Genomic DNA, 19759 nt, shown 5'->3' with positions numbered 1-19759 from the left:
CACACACACACACACACACACACACACACACACACACACACCAGCAGCTCCTTGAGGGCAGGACCAAATCCTTTCTGCGCGTTGGCACCTAGCACAGTGCCTGGCACACACGGGGACTCCGCGTGTACTTGTGGAGTGAACGAGCCTGAGGTTGAGCCCCTGGAGTGTTGCAAGGTTCCCTTTCCCCGGAGACCTGGGGAGGGGTGAGGGAGGGAGTGGCCCACACTGGGGTCGCTTCACACAGGTGAAAGCCTGATGACAGAGTGTCTCTGTGAGGGAGGAGAGACCACACAGTGCCCCGGGGGTGCCAAGCTGTTAGGAGCGGGGGCCGGCAGAGATGCGGCAGGCAGACAAGACCGCCCGGAGCCAGAGGGCTCTGGAGGGCAGATGGGGGGGGCGGTCTGTGAGCCCCAAGGAGAACAGAGCACAGCATCAGAGCAGAGGGGAAAGGCCGGAGCATCCAGATCAGGAAAGGCAGGACCGACCACTGTGGGTGGAGGGTGGGGGTGGCCGCCCACCTGCCACGTTTGCCAGTGACCAAAGAGTGGCTCAAGCATCGGGGCCTGGGAGCACCCAGCCCCGCCCAGCTCCAGGGCTCTCCAACCGTACCAGTCACCCGCCGGCCCCCCGCACGCCCACCTATCCAGGAGACCCTAGCTCAGCACCGCCTGTGTGCTGGGCCCCTCACCGGGCTCCGCGCCGGAACCAACCTCCGAAGACAGGGTGTGAGCCAGGTGGGCTGAGGGCTCAGTGACTAACTCTGCCCGAAGGCAGTGAAGTGGCTTCCAGAGAAGGTGTCCTGAGCCAGGTCGAGGAGGCTGAGTCAGCGCTTGCGTTGCAGAGAGGAGAGCCTGCAGGCGGCCAGTGCGGGCTGTGCACAGCTGCGCCGGCCTCCTGGCCGCTAGGGGAGAGGGACCAGCTGGGGCCTGCCTGCGGCCCTGCCTGTATGTTTCCCCCATCTCCCCTGCAGGCCTGGGGCTGCTGCACGGCGCCTCCCAGGTCTCCGGGCTGTGGGCACTCCCCTTTCCAGTCTGGCCTGTCAGACGGATCGTCGCCTTCAAAGGGCCACCACCTTGGCCCCACAGTCGCCCACGTCAAACCCCGCAACGCCCCCTTTCCCAGCTCCTCCATGCCGCCTGCCCACAACATCTGTACTTCCCAGCCTTCCTCCTAGGCCAGCCCCGCTCTCTCTGCACACAGCTCTGTGCCCTGACCTCCTTCCTTTCCGTCATCACATCCCAACGGAAATGTTGGTAGCTAACACTCTGCATAGCCGGGCCACGTCCCAGGCGCTGTGCTCAGAGCGTGCCTCTCATAGCAGCCCCGGCAGTAAGGACGGTTACCATCAGACATTTTTCACAGATGGGGAGACTGAGGCAGGTACAGTTAGGAAACCTCTCAGGGTCATACAGCAGGAAAGCCATGGAGCTAGGTTTCAACCGCAGGGTCCTTGCCCTTGACCACTGCAACATGCCATGTCCGCTTCTCCAGCCCATTCCTCGGCTGTCATTGTGGTGACAGGCCAGAGGACACCTGCCACTTCATGCTGAAGGTGCCCTGCTGGTCCCTTGAGGTTTATTCCTAAGTGGCAGATAGGAGGACAAGGGCTGTGGCTTCTATTTCCTTCACTGATGGGCAAATGCTTGATAAACCTTAGCAATTGATCGACTATGGAGAGGAGTCTAAGGATTGAGAATTGACTCCTCTAGGAGAGGTTCTGGGGTGAGGCCTCTCAGGGCACTGCTGGGTAGGAGGAGTCCCTGACCCCTGGATGGCTTGGCTCTCTGTCTCAGGCTGCAGTCTGAGGCCCTAGGAGCAGGAGCTGAAAAGAACTAGAATTTGAGGAATGGGACTTCTGTATGTGCTCAGGATGCAGCCCCCAAGACCTGCATTTTCCAGGAGAGCCTTGGGGTCAGGCTGCTTCCTATTGTCCTTGGGAATCTTGGGAATACCCCAGAAACAGCAGGGTTTTGGCTTCCTGCAGCAGTGTGCTCCAGACACTGCTCAGGGCACTGAATATACAGCCCTAACAGAACCCAGTCCCTCTGTTGTGAAACTCACGGTCTAGGGGGAGACGGACACGGGCACCAAGAAGAAGGTAAATATTTGCCATACCAGATGGCGATAAGGGCTCTGGAGGAAAATAAAGCCAGATAAAGAGGAGAGGGAATGTTGGGAGATGGGGACATTTGTGTACAGAACTAAAAAAGTCAGGCAGGTTTCTTGGGGAAGAGCATTCCACATGGGAAACAGCAAGTGCAAAGGCCCTGGGGCAGGCAGAGTGCTCTTAGTTTAGAGGAAAAACAGAAGCCACTGTGGCTGGAGCAGAGGACCAAGGATGGAGTAGTAGAATTTGAGGTCAGACAGGTAAGTGGGAATTCAATCCGCCAGCGTCTCCGGACCATGGTAGGGGCTTTGATTTTCATGCCAAAGTGGGGAGCCGTTGGAAGGTTTTGATAAGAGAAACAGAATCTAATTTATAAAATATTTTTTAATTACTCTGGCTGCCATGTTGAGCTTAGGCGACTGCAATAATCCTGATAAGAGATAAGGGCCGGTGGGGGCGCTCTGGGGCTGGAAGGCGGACGGGGGCAGCTGCGTGTGCCTGGTCAGAAGGCCCGGTCACAGTGCAGGCTCCAGGGGACAGCAGGGCTGCCTGAGCCTCACAGACACTTAAGGTCCTGGCCTTCTCCACCGGACAGATAGAAGCACCACTGGGGTGTGAGCACAGGAGTGACCAGTCGTGTGGCCAGTTGCCCCACTGGAACCCACCTGCCTTCTCCTGCCCCCTGGGCAGACGAGACCAGTAGAGGCCTGCCTTCTCCAGTGATCATTTGCCTCTTGCCTGGAGGTGTCTGTCCTAATGGGCTGAGTGTTTGCAGAGACAGCTCCCAGTAGTGGGGGTGAGGTGGGGAGGTGCGATGTCAGGCCCTGGCCCTCCCTGCTGGGATGCATGGTCCAAATAAGCCCTTATCCCGGAGAGGGGTGTGGCTGCCAGAACTGGAAACAAAGGAGAGTAAGCAATCAGAAGGCGGCAGCTTGCTGCGCTGAGCAGGGTGAAGCAGTTTTCGCTCAGAGGAAAAACAGGGGAGCTAGCAGCCGCCAAGCTGCTGTTGTGTACTCCCCTGCCCAGCCCCGCCCAGGGCTCCCGTAGCAGGGAGGGTCTGGCTGGGGCGAGGCTGCCTGCCTGAGGACGGCTTCTGGGGGCGTGGGCTGCAGAGCCTGGCCCCTGTGCTTGCACAGCTGTGATCCCCAAGCAGGCAGGGCCGTTTTGGAAGCCATCCCCAGCCTCGCAAGGCCTGAGCAAGACGGCACAGCTCTGGTTTTGGTGAAGCTCCAGATGGTGCCTCTCTTCGCCTAGAACCTTCTCTCTCTCTCCCTGCCTTCTGTCTCCCTTCCTAAAGGGATCAGACACGGGGCCGGGAAGCCCTGGCCCCCTTCCAGGAGCCGAGGCCCTAGGCCTGTCTCCTAGCCCTCAGCCCAGCTGCTCTTGTGGGCTGTCTAAGCCTGTGGCCAGCTGAGATGCTGAGCAGGTGTCTGCGGGTGAGTCAGGGAGAGGAAGCCAGGTGTGCCGGGCAAGGCTGGGCTACAGCAGGGAGCTGGGCTGGGGGCTCCGGCTTAAGCCCTTTGGGCCAGCCTACACCTAAAAGCCTATGCCTGCTACATCTAAAAAGATGTGAACCCCACTGGCTCTGTTCCTTCAGTCTGCATCCGCCCTTTCCCAGGGTTGCAGGAGGACCCAGAGATGCAGGGGCCCACATACTGCTCGCTTTTGTCCTGACCACAACTTAGCTCCAGGGCAGCTGAACGGTCCTTGCTGGGGCTGAACCCAGGCTGCCCAAACCAGGGGCAGGGGCAGGGGCTGGGCCAGGAGGAGTGACTCACTGCAGAGACCTGGACTCTGTAGGCCCTGTTCCTGGGAGGGGTGGGGGCACTCCCATTTTTGTTCAGAGAGGGTAAGCAGTTTACTTGGGGAGGGAAGGGCGGCCAGCAGATGAAGGGACGTATCAACCATATGCAGTGTGCGGACCTTGTGGGGAATCCCCGTTCCAACAACACAACTGGTAAGGACATTTTTGAGACAATCAGGGAAACCCGAACATGGTGTTAGATCATATAAGGAATTCTTGGTGATTTTGCTGGGCCTGAGAATGATACTGTGACCATGCTGGGGAAAGAAATCCTTATCCTTTTTGGTGAGAAGCTCTTTATGGGTAAAATGATACAGTGTTTGGATTTGCTTTAAAATCCCCTGGAAGGAAAAGGGCGGGGGCGGAGAAATGGGGGCAGGCAGAGTGATGGGGAGCGAGCGCAGCCGTCATGAGAGGGGGCGGGTGGTACGGAGGCTCTGCTCCTCCAGAAGCCTCTCCAAGCCCACAGCAAGTTCAGTGGGGAGAGGGACCTGAGCAGCAGCCGGGGGTGGGAAGGGTCTGGCCCTCTCTGCCGGCCTTCGTTCTTCCAGGCCTGAGTGCTCCCTCCAGGAAGTGGGTCAAACCCCCAACCTAGAGAGACCTTCTGAGTTCACTCCTTTAAAGGAAGCCTCAGCCTGTGCCAGACGCCATGTGCATGCGTGACTCTCCTGTCCTGGGAAGGAGATGTGTGGTTGTCTCCATTTTGTAGATAGGACACTCAGGCTCCAAGAGGCCACGCAGCATGCCGGTGAGAGGGGGATCCTGGTCGTGGAAGCTGGTGGTCGGCCTCCAGAGCCCATGCTCTGATCTGGTGCCGGCCGGGTCCCCAGGTGTCCCAAGCACCCTCTGTGTGACGGCCTCTCTTCTCCTTCCCAGCTGTCTTCGCTCAGCCAGCTCCTGAGCCTCATGAGGCCATCATCCCTGAGGCAGTACCTGGGCTCTGAGACCTTGCCACCCTGCCAGGAGCACCAGCCAAAGGCCAGTGCTGAGCTAGACCACAAGGTGAGCACCCAGCGACTGCCCGCCTCAGCCAGGGTGCGGCAGCCCCAGGTAGCGGGGAAGGCAGGGCCGGCCACGCTGCACGGCCTGGAGGGCCTTATTGCTGCCAGTCCTCCTAAAACCCCAGGGCCTTAAAATTCCAGCAGGCTGCCTCCCTCTGGTGAGAGGAGGTGCTCGCCGTCCCTGCAGAGCCTGTAATTAGCGCGCTTGCCCGTGCCCCTCACGGAGGCGCAGTGGGGCGCTGTGTGCATGGGCATGTGCGTCCCCCTGGCCCTGCTCTGGGGTTCTGCTGCATCCTTTATGGTCCATACAGATGTGTTAGCGTGGGGTGCTCCGTGAGTCGTACAGCACAGTCTAGAGAGGATGCGGGAGCTGAAATGCTCGTGAGGGAAGTGGAGCTGGGCACTTCCTCCCTGTTCCTTGACGTGGCTGCCACTGAGGCTGAGTCCTTGGCCTTTCCCCCAATTCTTCCTTTTTTCTTTTCCCAAGATTTTATTTATTTACTTGAGAGAGAGGGAGAGCACAAGCAGGCAGAGGAGCAGAGGGAGAAGAAGAAGCAGACTCCCCACTGAGCAGGCAGCCTGATGGGGGCTTGATCCCTAGACCCTGAGATCATGACCTGAGCTGAAAGCAGATGCTTAACTGACTGAGCCACCCAGGCACCCCTCCCCAGTTCCTCCTAATTGACTTTCCCGACATTGCCCAGCTCTCCCAAAAGCCCAGTTTTGGTGGGAGTCAGGGGCAAAGAGGTACCCCCGAGCCTGCAGGTGGTGCGGTTTGGAATGGGGAGGCCTGTGGACCCTGGGGGTGAAGGTCAAGCAGGGGCAGTGGTGTAGGATGTAGGGGCTTCAAAGTGGGAGCCCTGAGTTTAGCTCTGGGAGGAGGGGAGAGTGGGGGGAGGGGTGTAGGTCTCAGGGAGCTCCCCACTCCCTGGGGCCTCCAGGATGAGGAATGGAGATAGAGATCTTTCTAATTTAGGAAAGTAGTAATTCCAAAAGCTCACTTGGAGGTTGGATGTTGACGATCCAGAAGTCCACCCTTTGGGCATTGCTCTGCAAATCAGATGAATGAATTAATTTACTTAATGAACACAAATGAACCATTAAGAAGATATGATAATCCCAGGTGGATGCGCCTCTTCTGGAACGCGTAGGTAAGGTTATCTTGGAGTTGTGCCTAATATTCGTGCATTTACGAGACTGCCGCCTGCCTCCCGGAAGAGCCTGAGCAGTGTGCATGCCCCGTTCTCGTCTCCCACTGATTTCCTGGGAAAGGAGCTGGTTGCAGAGGCTGTGTGGGTGTTCCAGGGCCTTTAGAAAGGAGGTGGGGTTGGCCCGTGGGCGGAAAGGGTCTGTCTGAGCAGGACACAGGTGGGCAGGCCCCCGGCTGGGCTGCGGGAAGGACAAAGGAGACAGAAAGAAGGGGAGTGGTGGCAGAAGAGAGGCTTGTATCCGATGTGCCTAGTCAAGAGTGTGCACTTCAAACACTTGGGAGGCTACTCCTGTGACCTCACCCAGCAGAGCTGCGACCGCCAGGCCGGAGGCCTCCACTTGGCTCCTTGCTTTTAGAAACCCATCTGAGAGCAAATGTCTGTTCCACAACCAGGGAAGAAGAGGAGTAAGTGGCCCGAGGGTGTCCTTTATTTTGAGCACTGTTCTCCTGCCTGTAAAGGAAGCTGTGTCCCCCTGGTCAGCTACCATATTGGAAATGACCCATGTGGCCTGGAAACACGGAGGGTTCAGTGTGTCTCGGCAGGGTGTCCCGAAAGCGGAGGGTGTGGACCCCGCCCAGGGCAGTGAAGGGGCACGTGAGGCCACGGCAGTTCTCCAAGGCCTTTGCTGCCCCTCCCGCCCACCTAGGATTGGTCCCTGCCTGACCGGGAGGTAGCCGGGAGCAGAGGAAGGAAAGGGCACTGGTCCAGGGAAGGGGAGGAGGTGGGGCTGTTGCGGACATGGGGGTCTGCACAGCAATGGGAAGCTTTCTGTCCCCCTGGATGGGTGCTGACCAGGAAGGGCCAGGTGGGGCAGGTGCCGGGCTCCCACAGCCTAGCCCTGCTCCCACCTTGGCCAACTGACTCCTCATTAGGCCCGAGCGTGTTTCATCTTCAAAGGTTGATCTCAGGCTACTCACCAGCCAAAAAGAGCAGCGGCGTCAGCCGCCCTGTTTTACAGGGAGTGGTGGTCTGGGCCTGGCCTGAGCCTTTCATCCCTAGGGCTCAGAGTCTTTGCTTTCCTTCTCTCCAGGGGCTGTGGGGAAACTAAGGCCAGAGTGAGCTTGGCCCGAGGCAACCTGGCCTGAAGGAAATAGGGCTTTCCCAGGCCTTGGGGTGGCCGTGCTGAGCCCCATTCGCCAGGCTGTGCTCACCCCCGTCTGGGAGATTTCCTGTGAGACGCTGGGTGACAGCCCTCCTCCAGCCCTGCAGATAAACACTTCTGCCAGGCTCCCCTCCCCCTGCTCTCCCCACCTCCTCCTTTGCCCCAGGGAGAGGAGGGGGGGCTTGGCCCAGTCTCCTCCCTCTCCTAGGAAGCTCCCAGCCTTCTTTCCCTCCCTGGCCTGCCCTCCCTTGGGGCTGCATGAGCTGCTGTCTGGTGCCTAGGGCTTGACTCTCTCTCCCCACTGATCCTGGGCTTTGCCATTGACCCTTTACTACTGGGTCTCCCCAGCTAGACCATGGGCACAGGGGGAGGCCTCACCACAACCCTGGTGTATCAGGCCCTAGATGAGTGAATGAACGAACAAACAAATGAACGTGATTTGAGTCCCTCTCTCCCTCTCCGAAGTCTCTTCCACCCCTTTCGGGCCGTCCACTCTCCTACCCCGTTTCCAGAACCCTCTCCCTCTGCATGCCCTCTGACCAGCCCCTACGTGTCAGCCCCCTTGTCTCTGAAAGTCCTTGTTTCACGGAGGCCACGAGGGTTCACAGCCGGCACTTCTTGTGGTGGAGGTCCTTGACTTCAGAAGCCTTACCTGCTCATCAGAGAACCAATCACAGCACATTGTTTGTAATGATAAACTGGTGGGATTCCTGCCTGGGAAAGCTAACCATCAAGACCAACAAAAGTCTTGGCAGCCTTGCAGGGGGGCTGGAGGGGAGGCCGCGGGGGGCTCCTGGACTGGCCGTGTGTCCGCACTGGACAGAGTATGAAGCGCCCTAGCACATCATGGCAGTTTGTTGTGGAGTCCAACACTCCGCTTCCTAGAGAGACGAGAACATTTGCAGCGTTTTCAAGTGCTTTTGATAAAGAAATGGTTGCTCAGCCCCTCGGTGGTTTATCGGGGGCCCTATGCTTGCCTGGTTTGAGCGGGGCTCTCCCGGAGGAGGTAAGCATCTAAGTCAGAGTGAGGCGCAGGGGTCCGAGACAGCGCCTCGAGAAGGAGGCAGGTGCGCGTTCAGCGGAGGGAGGTGGACAGGATGTTTTCATGCAGAGTCGGCTTCCCAGTGCTTCCCTGGGGTCGTTGGATCCGATTCTGTAAGAGACCAGCGCGGCCCCAGGCCCCTGCGTGAGCCTGTCTTTGGACCGCTTTGCCGACAAACATGTAACTGGACGCAGGTTGCTACTGTCTCCTCAAAGTGCCCTTCTCAGCCTTCCAACCCAGCCAGGAGTTTCCTTTTCGCCGCCTCGTGTGAACAGTCTTGGGCCAGATTTTGTCTGGCTGCATTCTGCCCAATCTCAGAGTCCTTTATTGAGATTCTTGATGTTTTGGTCTCGTTAGACCCGCCATCGCACGTTCTGTTTCTATTGACCACACTCTCCTGTTGTTTCTTGCTTTTCCTCGGGCCTTTTGCTATAGTGAAGGAACTTCTTTGTTTCATGTTTTTCCCCCTGGGGATCTGGAAGGCCTACCGAACCAGGATCATTATGGTGGGATGGAAGTTTTTCCCCAGTTTGGTTAAATCTGGGAAGTTGGAGGAAGTTAAGTGTCGTGTGGGAAGAAAATGGAGGTCCACAAGGGGGGGAGTCCCAGAGTTGGGGCTGCACTGAGGCCCCAGGAGCTGGGTTCCTGTCTCCTTGTCTTCCGTGGCATGCGGAGGCACAACCTGGTGAGCGTCCTCACGGCACGGGCGGCGTGGGGCCCCCTGAGGGCTCTGCATCTGGGATGGTCTGCGCCCCCCGGGGGCCAGCTGCAGGAGACCCCCAGTACCCAGACCGAGCCTGGGGACGGCGGGTGGCTCCCGTCACCGGGCATATGGCATACTGTCCGGCTCCATGCTTCCGAGCTTGGGGGTGGCTTGTGTGTCGGAGAAGCATGTGCACGTGTGTGTGTGTGTGTGTGTGTGTGTGTGTGTGTGTGTGTGAGGAGTCGATGCGGGGGCGACTCCAGCTCTGCCCTGCTGCACAGACTCCCTTGCGCCTCACTCCTGGGGCTCCGCACATCTTCTGCAGAGGGTGTGGGCCTGCCGCACGCGCACATGTGTCTGTGTATGTGTGTGCATGTGTGTCTGGAAGCATGCGTGTGTGTCTGTGTGCATGAGTGTTGTGTGCATCTCTGTATATCTTCGCAGTGTGCCCTCATGTTAATAGAGTTGACAAACAAGTCTGACAGCTTTTGCTCCTGCCCTGGCTGCGGCTGGCCTGCCCCTGCGTCTGGTGACCCTGCCAAGAGCCACTGGAGCGGGGTGTGGTTTGGGAGGTTGTGGGGAGTGGGCAGGGAGGGTGCCCCTAGGCCCTGGCAGCTCTGTGCCTGCCTCTGCACTCTCCCACTGGCACTCGACACCAGCAAAGGGAACGTCCTCCCTCAGGCTTGGCTGGAGCGCAGGCCCCTGGCCCTGTGTCCTCCAGAAGCCCAGGAGGAGTGGGGGCCTGTCCCTCTCCCTGTACCCTCTGCCGTCTCACCTGCAAGGGCCTGTCCTTATTTCCTACCCCCTCTCCCTGCAGCTTAGGGAGAGTCCTGCCCATAGGGCTGGACACCTGGGTCAGGGCAAGATTAGATGGGTTGGGAAGACACAAACTGGCTTGGAGAAACAGAAAACAGATATTCAGGAACCCCGGGTTCCTCCTCGCCTGGTCTGTGTTGGGTTCCTCCTTCCTTCCTCCAAAATGGGGAACATCAAACATCTTTTGAAATAAACCTCAAAGAGATGGCCTCTGGGAAGCTGACCCCAGGGGAGATCCATGCACCAGCCCTGGGTCACACCCACCCAAGAGGCCGCCAAGCCTCTTCAGAATGGGTACTTGTGAGCAGCTGAAGGCCACGTGGGGCCCAGGCCCGACCAGCTTTGTCTGGATCCCAGGAACTCTGGCTTCTTTGTAGGGCTTGAAGTGACAGAGTGAAGCCAGGGAGGGCAGGCATGGATTCTTTAGGCAGCTTCTGAGCCTGCTCTCTGTCCCAGGCCCAGTCCTCCTGGGACTCTTGGGGATACCTCCCCCAGGCACAGCCCTTGCTCCATGCAGGGTGACTCACCTGACATGAACACTGGCTGGCCTGACACTCTGCTCCATGCCTTCCTCTTTGGAGTCCTCCTGGACAACCCTGTGATTGTCTTCCTCCCATTCTTACTTAGGGAAAGGCAATCCTAAGTGTCTGTCACATCACGTCCAATCCGTCTGTGGGCCCTACCTCATCCCCGCAGCTTTTCTCCCGCAAGTCAAACCACACCACAGTGGACATCTTTCCCAGACATCATGGGAAATGTGAGATGTCAAGCCTCCATTCTCTTTGCTCCTGCTGTTCCTTCTTCCTGGCAATGCCTGGCCTGTCTCCCCTTTCCTTGGATTCCCATGGTCATTACAGTCTGTTCACTTGACCCACGGCCTGTCCACACGTTGCTTCACACACCTAAACAGAGTCACCTTTGAGGGTCAGGTCCAGAGTCTGTCTCAGCAGCATCCCACTGTTCCCACTGAAATGGGTGCGCTGGCAGGTACAGCCTTTGGGAGGGACCCTTGCCTACCTCCCCTGCACCCAGCCCCTCCTACCTTGTCTCTTCTCCCAGGCTGTACCTTCTCAGGGACAGTGCCTTCTAAGTGCTGCTTCTAAGCAGCCTGGGCTCAGCTCCCACCACGCACCTACGGAGGACCAGGAACGGTGTGTGAGGTCCCTCACTCGCTTCCCTGGTTGGAGGAGCAGTTGCCAGGCAAGCCATGGCCTTCTCAACTGCTCTTCTCTTCACTGCCTTTTCTGTCCCTTCTCCTCCGTCTTTGCCAGGACTTTGTAGTAACAGAAACACAGACACACATCCTGGAAGGTTCTAGAATAGCCCATCAGGCTCAGCTGGACCAGGAGCTGAGCAGTGGCATGAAACCTCAGTGTTTTGCTCTCTGCATCTCTCAGCTCTGCCCTTTGGTGCATCAGGTAGGCTTTCCCGGCTGGTCCTGAGAAACTGCAGGCTTATGTCCTTCCCTTAGCAGCCCTGGCCAGGGGGAACGAAAGAGCTTCTATTCTAGAGTCCTAACCAGAATCCCAGAGTTGAGTCTCATTGGCTTGGCTTGGGTGGTATGCTCATCTGTAAGCCCAGGCATACAGTGGCCGGCCCAGGGTCACAAGTCTTCCCCCAGAGTCAGGGCTGACGTCACCACTGTGGAGTATAGGGAATCGGAGGCTGGGACACTCTGACAAAGGAGGGGGCAGGATCCCAGGTACCCAAAAACCTCAGATGCCCATAGCCTGGTCTGCAGTAGGCAATGGCCCTACTCTGCAATATCTGTGGGAAGTATAAGGACTCACTGCTTTCCAGGGTCCTCCCGTGCCAGCACACCAGGAGACAGTTCAGGGAGTGAGAAAGTTAAGAAAGAGAAGAGAAGAAGCCATTGCTTTTGAGGAAATGGCTTTTGAGGAAGCCACTACTCTCCACCGGCTGTCCAGCCCCTGGAGGATGCCTGGCTGGTTTCAGTGACTCTGTCCAGCACCGGCACCCACACACTGACGTGCTCTCGCATAGCCCCTCCTAAATTCACAAACATTTGCCCTGAGAATCTGGTCCCTCTCTGGGTAGTCGGCAAAGCTGGGTTTCCGGTCTAGATCCCCCCTGGGGTCAGGGTCTCTAGTCCCAGCTGGAGGAGCAGGAAGAGCCAGCCAGTCCCTGCTTGTCATCTCCCCTACCCCCCACGGGCAGCAGGAAGCCAGAAAGGAAGGGTGGGCTGGGTGGGAGCACTCTAGCAAAGGTTTGCCTACAGCCCTTCATTCCTCCCACCAGCAGACACAGGAATGGGTCAGATGCTCTGAGATAACCTCCCTGCAGCAGATCCACAGAACGAAAACCCCTCAGCCTTCCTGCCTTTGTCCCAGCTCCTTCTCTTTCCTACCCCCACCCCATTGTGCCAGGGGCTCCTCGTTCCCTCTTCATCCTCAGTTGCAAGAGCAGGGGCCACGGCTGCGCAGCGGCCAGTCCCAAGTTTGGGATAAAGCCTAAAAGAGAATCCTTTGTCTGTCTGGAGTGCAGGGTCTGGAGTCTCTGGACTCACTGTGTCTCGGCATCAGGAAGCGTGGGTGCGGGGCTCACCTTCTGCGGGATGGGAGCAGGCGGGCCCGTGCTGGGCCTCTGAGGTCCCTCAGCAGGCTCAGTAGACACTACCTCCCTGGCTGCCCAGCTGGGACCCGAGAGCCAACTTTCCAGGCAGCGGCTGAGCCAGAAGTCCTGTTCCTATGCAGACTCTGCCAGCCTGTCTCCCATAACCCTTGACTGGCCTTGTCCCTGCTCCATGTTCACAGCTCCACCCACCCCTGTGCTCAAACAGGCACTTTCATTTACAGAATTAAGTGTCTGGCCTTGTAAGCCGGAGGGTAAGTGTGGCAGGCCCTGCCTGTGAATCTGCTCTCCGGCCTCCGTGCTCTGTGCCTTCAGGGACCCTGGGCTAGGGAGAGGCGTTGTGTCACCATCTCATTTCCTAATTATCGGTCATGCAACCTTGTCATCTCCTTCTTGCAAGGACTTACGACCGATGACCATCCTGGTCAGTCTCTTCCGAACTCAGCTTTCCTTTGGGCACAGCCCTCTGCTTGCGGCTTTAGAGCTGGCCCAAGCCAAGGTTAGGGAGTGACCTTGGAGCAGTAGCAGCAGGAGCAAGGGGAGTAGGTCAGGCAATTTGCTTGTGGGCACAGGGAAGAAATAGCATCCTAGAGATGATGGCAGGTGCCACACTCCAGAACAGGTCCAGGCTGGGTTCACCCAGAAAAATGCATCCCCTCTCATCTTGTGTTCTGTGGACATACCAGCTGGACAAGGTCTGGCTCTCTCCACCAGACTGAGGCTCTTGGCCTGGGGCCTCCAAGTAGCCCTGCCTCAGGATTGCTCATTACTAATTATTGTTGTTATTTGCCCATCCTGTGGTAGAGTACTGAGACCATGCCCTTGGGGCTCAGGCTTGGGGCCCCACTCCCCACCCTGGGGGCACAGCCTTACCCTCTCTCTGTCCTGCCGCGAATAGGCCCTTGGGCCCCTGCTGTACAGTGCAAAGGGAGATTGTTCCTCCTGAAAGAGGGTGTCTCCAGTTGAATCCCCTTTATAGAAAATATACACACACACACACACACGCACGCACGCACGCACGCACACACAGAACTTGTTCAGCCTTAGGGAGAGCGTACAGACATCTGCCTCAGACCTAACCCTTATTGGAGATGGTCGTGCCATCAGTGGACCTCTCCAAGCTCAACTTCCACATCTGCTCAAAATGAGAATCATGAGGCCTCTCTGGGAGCCCTGCTGGGTCGGGGCACTGGGAAGTGATGCTGTAGGGCTAAATTTAATTTAAAAAGAAGAAAAGAAAAGAGAAAGAATTTGTAGAGACCTAGCTTAGCCTTGGGTCTGAAATGTGCCAGGGTAGACAGACCAGTGCTGCTCCCGTCTCTCCCAGACTAGATTGGTTCTAGAGTTGACCCTCAGCATGTGTGTGTGTTTATCTGTGTCCCACAGAAACAAAAACCCACGTGAGGCAGTGATGGGACGTGTGCAGAATTCTTCCCCCGGGGTCCATCATCAGGCACTCTGGACAGGGCTGAGAGCAGCCCAGCCAGACTGTGATTGAATGCAGGTCCCCCCCACCCCGGCAGTCCCCCCACCCCGCCCCAGGGCCTGTGGGCATGGAGAGGTGAAAGCAAAGGAGGCTGCCCTGGGGTCCTGGCATCCCAGGCAGGGAGCTGGCACCTGTAGGCTTTCAGGGCCAGCATCGTGAGCAGAAGCCCCTTGGCCCCAGCAGCCAGGCTGGGAAGGCCGTGTCCTTTGGGTGAGTCTCGGTTTTCCCCAGCAGGTGTTCCTGAGTCAGCCTTTGCGCCCCCCCCCCAGACCCTCCCCCAGCAGCTGCCCCAGAGCCTGGCCGAACTTGCTCCCAGATGCCCACCCAGCCTGGCAGCTTCCAGGGAGAGGGCTTGGTTTGGAAACTGGCCTGGGGCAAGCCTGGATTCTTGGTCCTGACCTGAGGTGGAGGCAAGTGACTTCCTGGGAGATCCTCTGCCTCCTCCTTTTCTCGTGGAAATAACCCAGGCCACAGCCTGCTCCCTTGGCATTAGCTAGAGGGGAATTTTCTAAAGGGTGAAGTGTCTGGGAAATGTTCACCCTTTTTCCCTTCTGTCTTATGACGAAAGTGCTGCAAACAGAGCCTTGGCTGGTGGTTCCTGGGGTCAGAACTGACTAGGCCAGGAAAAGGAGACACGGACCTTCCCCTCCTCCTCCCCGCCTCAGAGGGTGACAAGCCCTATCTCTCATCCTTGTCGTCCTTCCCCAGGGGGAGGGCAGGGCTTTAAGGCTCTAGAGCCAGGAAGGAGGCATCCAGCACAGAACTTCCCAGAACAGTTGGCCTGCCACACTCTGGGGAGAGACCCAGAAAATGAGAGCTTCAGGCCTTGCTGGTGGGGGACGGTCTCGTCTTGTCAGCATTGGGTCCAGGCACGTCCCACTCCTCGCCCTCGGCCTCAGACTCTGCCTTTCCCCAAGTTGTTGACTGAGGTGTCCTGGGCTGCATTTTCCGCAGGGGCTTCCCAGGCCTCCGCTGACACCCAGTAGGGGGAGAGTTGGGCAGCCTGGGCTGGTAGGGGCCCATTTCTCAGACAAGATCCTGAAGGCCTGAGAAGCTTAGCACCCCCCCCCAACCCCAAGGAGTGTCTCTGCACTGCCCTTTAACCCTGAAGCTACCCTGACTTCTACCCCCTTCTAACACACATGACCCTAGGGACTTGGAAGCTGCCTCAGGCTGAGGAAAGGGCCACCTTGCTCTTCCAGCTGTGGAGGAAATAGGAGCAGGCAGGGGGCTTGGGCCTCTCCTTCTACCAGCCCCGCTGCTACATGGCCCCTGCCCAGCTTCCCTTCCTCGTCTTGAAAGGGAAGACAGGGCCCCGTGCCTCTGTGGTGCCAGCCAGGACAGGAACGGGCTTGCTGAGTTCAGGAGCCGGCCACAGCGCGACCGGAGCAGGAAACGCAGCTCCCACGACCTGGCTGTTTACTTTGTGTCCCCCAGGAATGGCCGACTCTCCCCACTGCTGCTGGTGCTCTGGGCCTGCCTCTCAGAGGAAGGAGGCTGGGGTACAGCCCCCTCCTAGCCAGAGCCCCAGGTTCAGCTAATGTCTGCGTCTCAGACTTTCACAAAACAGGACAAGGGAGAAGAGTCTGGGCGAGGGTGGGGTTCAGAAGAAGCCTTGCGTGCACCCAGTGCCTCCGTCTGTCGGGTTGTCTGGATGAGATTAAATGTTCTCTTACCTCTCCTCAACGCTGGGCCGTGGGTCTAGGGGAAGGGAGAGGACCACGTGGGCTGGGCGCTTCCCACGCAGTATGAAACCTTTTTTTCCCCCAAAAGTACTACTGTAAAGACTGCTGTCTTCGTGGGGATTTCCGTGCACAGGTGGAACTATACCCCGTAAATTGGATCAAAGTCTTCCTTAAAGGGCCTCCCCTCACTTAGGCCAGACTCCAGGGATCACCCTTGAGGGCAAGGGGAAAAAAATGCCCTCAGCCTTCCTTGCAGGTAGTGGGCAAGGTTTTCTTCCCCCTTGGGGAAATAACATACGGCTCACAGGGATTATCCTCAGAACTCCCATTTCCTTCTTGCTATTCCTGCCCCCTTCCCCCAAAAACACATTCAGAATAGTTGCCCTGGGATTTTCCCCCTGGATTCAATGATGGGAATCAGCGTTAAGAATGAAGTTGTGAAACCCGCACTCGCACACTCCCTAGTCCCTAGTCCTGCGCTTTTTTTTCCGTAAATCCCCACTGCACATATTTTCCTCCAGGGCATTCCGCAGATCTTGGGCCCATCTTCACCACGCCTCCCACTTAGGAAGATAGATTCTGCCCTGGGGTGGGGGGGGGGAGGGGGCAGGGGTGCCTGAGACCCCCAGGGACAGAGACTGGCCTCTGTACAAATCCCAGGGTGGCTCCGAGGTCCCTTTTAGCCCCGGGCTTTGTACACAGCACAGGGGCCTCTGAAATGCAAAGATCTCTCAGGCACCTCTCCCGGCCTTCCTCTGACCCACCAATGGCTCTGTGTCCCCCCCCCCTTGTCTTTGGCGGCTCCCACCGCACCACCTCTCCACCTCTCCACCTCTCCACCTCTCCACCTCTCTCTGGCCACTTGCTCAGTGCCCTCTCAGAGGGGCCTGGGTCCCAAGAGTGCCGTTCGTTCCTTTTCAGGGTCTTGTCTCTCTCTCTCTTGCCCCCACACCCACCCCAAACCCGAGAGGCTCAGTCAATTATAACTGGTATTGTCTCATTTAAAATTAACTTTACGGGGCACCTGGGTGGCTCAGTCATTAAGCATCTGCCTTCGGCTCAGGGTGTGATCCCAGTGTGCTGGGATCAAGCCCCACATCAGGCTCCTCTGCTGGAAGCCTGCTTCTTCCTCTCCCACTCCCCCTGCCTGTGTTTCCTCTCTCGCTGGCTGTCTCTCTCTCTGTCAAATAAATAAATAAAATCTTTTAAAAAAAATTAAAAATTAAATTAAATTAACTTTAAAAAACTTTAACTGTATTCAGATTATACGAGTAAAGCACACACTGTAGAAAAATAAGCTTAGAAAAGATGATGTCCTACAGTCCTTTCGGTCAGAGACAGCCACATTTCCATTCTGGTGGTATTATCCTAACTGATGCCAGTGCCTCCTTCCGGGGGGATGGGGGACAACAGTCTGTCCCCCACACCCCAGCCTCCCTGCTCAAGAGCCTTGAAGGACCTCCACTGCCCATTGTCCAGGCCCTCTGGGGCCAGCCGGGTTCTCAGGGTGCCCCCCCCCCCCTTACAGCCCAGCCAGCTACCAGGTGGTCAGTCCCCCAGCGTGCCCTGCCTCTGTTTCCTGCATCAGCCCTAGGATCTGTCTGGTGTTGTAATCTTGGCCCTGCCCCCACCCCCACAGGGCCATTTTCACCTCAGATCCTACTGTTCCTTTGAGGCCTGGCTAGGCTTAGTCACTTCCTCCCTGAAGCCTTCTGAGCTGGATACCACCCCCTCCCTCACCAAAAACAAAACAAAACAAAACAAAACAAACAAACAAACAAAAAACCCTGGAAGGACCCTTTCTCTTTTTGGTCCATGGGGAAGATGAGATTCAATATTCGTTGACCAAATGACTGCCTTCCTGAAGTATCTTCTTCTAAGATCTACGTGTTTGTGGCTGTGTCTTAGTCAAGGAACAGTGTCTGGCACACAGGCCCGTGCCTGCTTTATGGGGGCGGTGGGGGCGGCATGAGCCTTTGCCAGGACTGCAGAATGAGGAGGAGTTCTGAACGCTGTGGCCCTCCTTAAGGCAAGGCCAGGCTGGGGAAGGGGAGCCTGGGGGAAGCCGCAGCTTGCCAGCAAGCCAGCTCACAGACAGACCAGCCCAGCTGCGGGACTCAGGCCGAGGCCCGGCAGGTGCACCCGGCTCAGGAACCGGATCTTGCCCCACCTGGGGCAGCACTGCTTGGAGGCACACTGGTGGTCCCCTGGGCTTTCCACACTGCGTCTTCTCCCAGCCTGCGGGATGCAGTGGGGCCCAACCTGGCCAGACAGTGGGGTCAGGCCACCTGTGGGTCTCAGCTGTGGTGCTGAAGAGGAGGCTGGGTCCTGCGGGGGTGGGGGGTGGCTTCCCTTCTCAGGTATTTTGGGCTCAGGAAGACAGTACTCCATCGTACCGTGTCTGATGCCCTCAAAAATGGGTTTGGCTTCTGCCCTAAGGAGGCTCCTGTGTCTGTGCAAAGCGGCTGCGGCTGTTTCTGGATGATACGCGCAGGGGAAGTAGGGGCACAGGAGAGTCTTGGGCTGGTTCTGAGCTCCAGCCCTGTGATTACCAGGCTTAAGCTCTGCTGGCCTTCTCTAGAGCTCGCCTCTCCCATCCCAGCTCAGCCTCAGAGCTAGTTATCTGCTACGGGCCCAACAGTGGGGGTGTTTCCGGCCACCCTCCCTATCTTAGACGTAGGAGTCTGAAGGGGACAAGGCAGCAGGCACCTCTGAGTGGAGGAGGGGCGTACCCACAGACAGGAGTGCAGAGTGCCAGGAGCAGGCTCTCTTTCACGGCTGAAGCCTTGCCTGTCTTTGAGGGTGCTCCCCTCCCCGTGCCTCGCTTTGTCTGGGTAGCAGGTAAGTGTCCCATAAAAGAAAGGGCACCGACAGAATCCAAGGGCCCCCTGGGATCCAACCATTCCCTGAGCAGATGGAATTGCCCTCTGTCCTGTCTATACCCCTCAGAATATCTAGGGGGCAAGAGCAAGGGTATGAGTTGGAGGGTAGATGTGCAGAGGCTTAACTGAAGCCCTCTCCCGTCTGCCTCCCCTCTCTTCTCTGGCCTCTTTGGGTCAACACGGTTTGACTGTCCACACAGGGCTGCACATGTGTCTGTGCAAGGGGGTGTCCTGCCGAGGAACCAGCTGGGCACCCGGGGGCCATGTCCCCCCTTAGAGAATAGTGGCACCTGGCATGGGTGCCTCAGGGAACACAGCGGGACCACAGACACTGCGCAGAGGTGAGAGTGGACGAGCCCCTCTGGGCAGCAGGCTTTCTCAGCTGGGCCCCTGGAACAGGCCTGAGTGACAGGATGGGTTTCTGGGTGGCAGAGGTTTCTTCTTGTTCTGAACGAAGGGAGGACAGATATCCATCAGAGGGAGGGCTCTGAGTGGGGGGGGGGGGCATAGCCCTCCATAAGGACACCTCCCTAGAAACTGTGGCTGGAAGCCCAGCAGTGGCCCGAGTCCCTGTCCCCAGGCCGCTGGGCCTGTGAACACGGAGTCTGGAGGGGATGGACTTAGGGGAGCCTGTCTCTCTGTGTTCTCGCCAGGCCTGCTACCTGTGCCACAGCCTGCTGACGCTGGCCGGCGTGGTGGTCAGCTGCCAGGACATTACTCCAGACCAATGGGTGAGTCTCCCAAGAGGCTAAGACGGAGGCCAGGCCGCTGTCAGGAGCTGCAAAGAGTGGGAGGCTCTGAAAGAAGTGGGCCTAAGGGAGCCAGGCTCCCTCCTCCCAGTGTCCCACGAGGCATTCCCAAGGGATCCTGACCTGACCTCCCAGCGGCTGCCCTGTTCCTCTCCTCCCTTTCCTGCCCTACTTCTGAGCAGTCATTCAAATCCATGCCTCTCTTTCTCTGATTTCCTTCTCCCTCCTCCCCTCCTGCGGAGGGGCCTGGCCCATGTCACACCCTCTCCCACGTACCCCCCACCCCTGCAGGGAGAGCTGCAGCTGCTCTGCATGCAGTTGGACCGTCACATCAGCACCCACATCCGGGAGAGCCCCCAGGCCATGCACCGGACCAGACTCAAGGACCTGGCGGCCCAGACCTACATCCGCTGGCAGGACCTGCTGGCACATTGCCAGCCCCAGGTGGCACCCCCTCTGGCCCCTAGACTTGGGAGGGGAGGGAAGTGATCAGGCAGGCTGACCAGAGCCCGCAGCATGTCCATTCCCACTGTAGCTACTGAGCTCCTGACTGGCACATGGGTGGGGAAGGCAGTGCGG

At 58.0% G+C, this 19759-nt stretch overlaps 1 protein-coding gene across 2 annotated transcripts in view; it reads left to right on the top strand.

The window, feature by feature from the left end:
* Positions 1-19759, top strand: part of FAM178B (family with sequence similarity 178 member B) — a 66673-nt gene that overhangs the window by 45345 nt on the left and 1569 nt on the right. For both annotated transcript variants that reach the window (XM_008700427.2, XM_040623551.1), the window contains exons 7-9: positions 4788-4913; positions 19085-19162; positions 19472-19624. In XM_008700427.2, the coding sequence (XP_008698649.2) occupies positions 4788-4913; positions 19085-19162; positions 19472-19624 (357 nt within the window). The remainder of the gene's footprint in view (positions 1-4787; positions 4914-19084; positions 19163-19471; positions 19625-19759) is intronic.

This window comes from Ursus maritimus, unplaced genomic scaffold (assembly GCF_017311325.1).
Source record: "Ursus maritimus isolate PB19 unplaced genomic scaffold, ASM1731132v1 scaffold_6, whole genome shotgun sequence".
Lineage (NCBI taxonomy): Eukaryota > Metazoa > Chordata > Mammalia > Carnivora > Ursidae > Ursus > Ursus maritimus.
The sequence above is the reverse complement of the archived record's forward strand: the minus strand, read 5'-3'. Positions and strand labels throughout refer to the sequence as shown.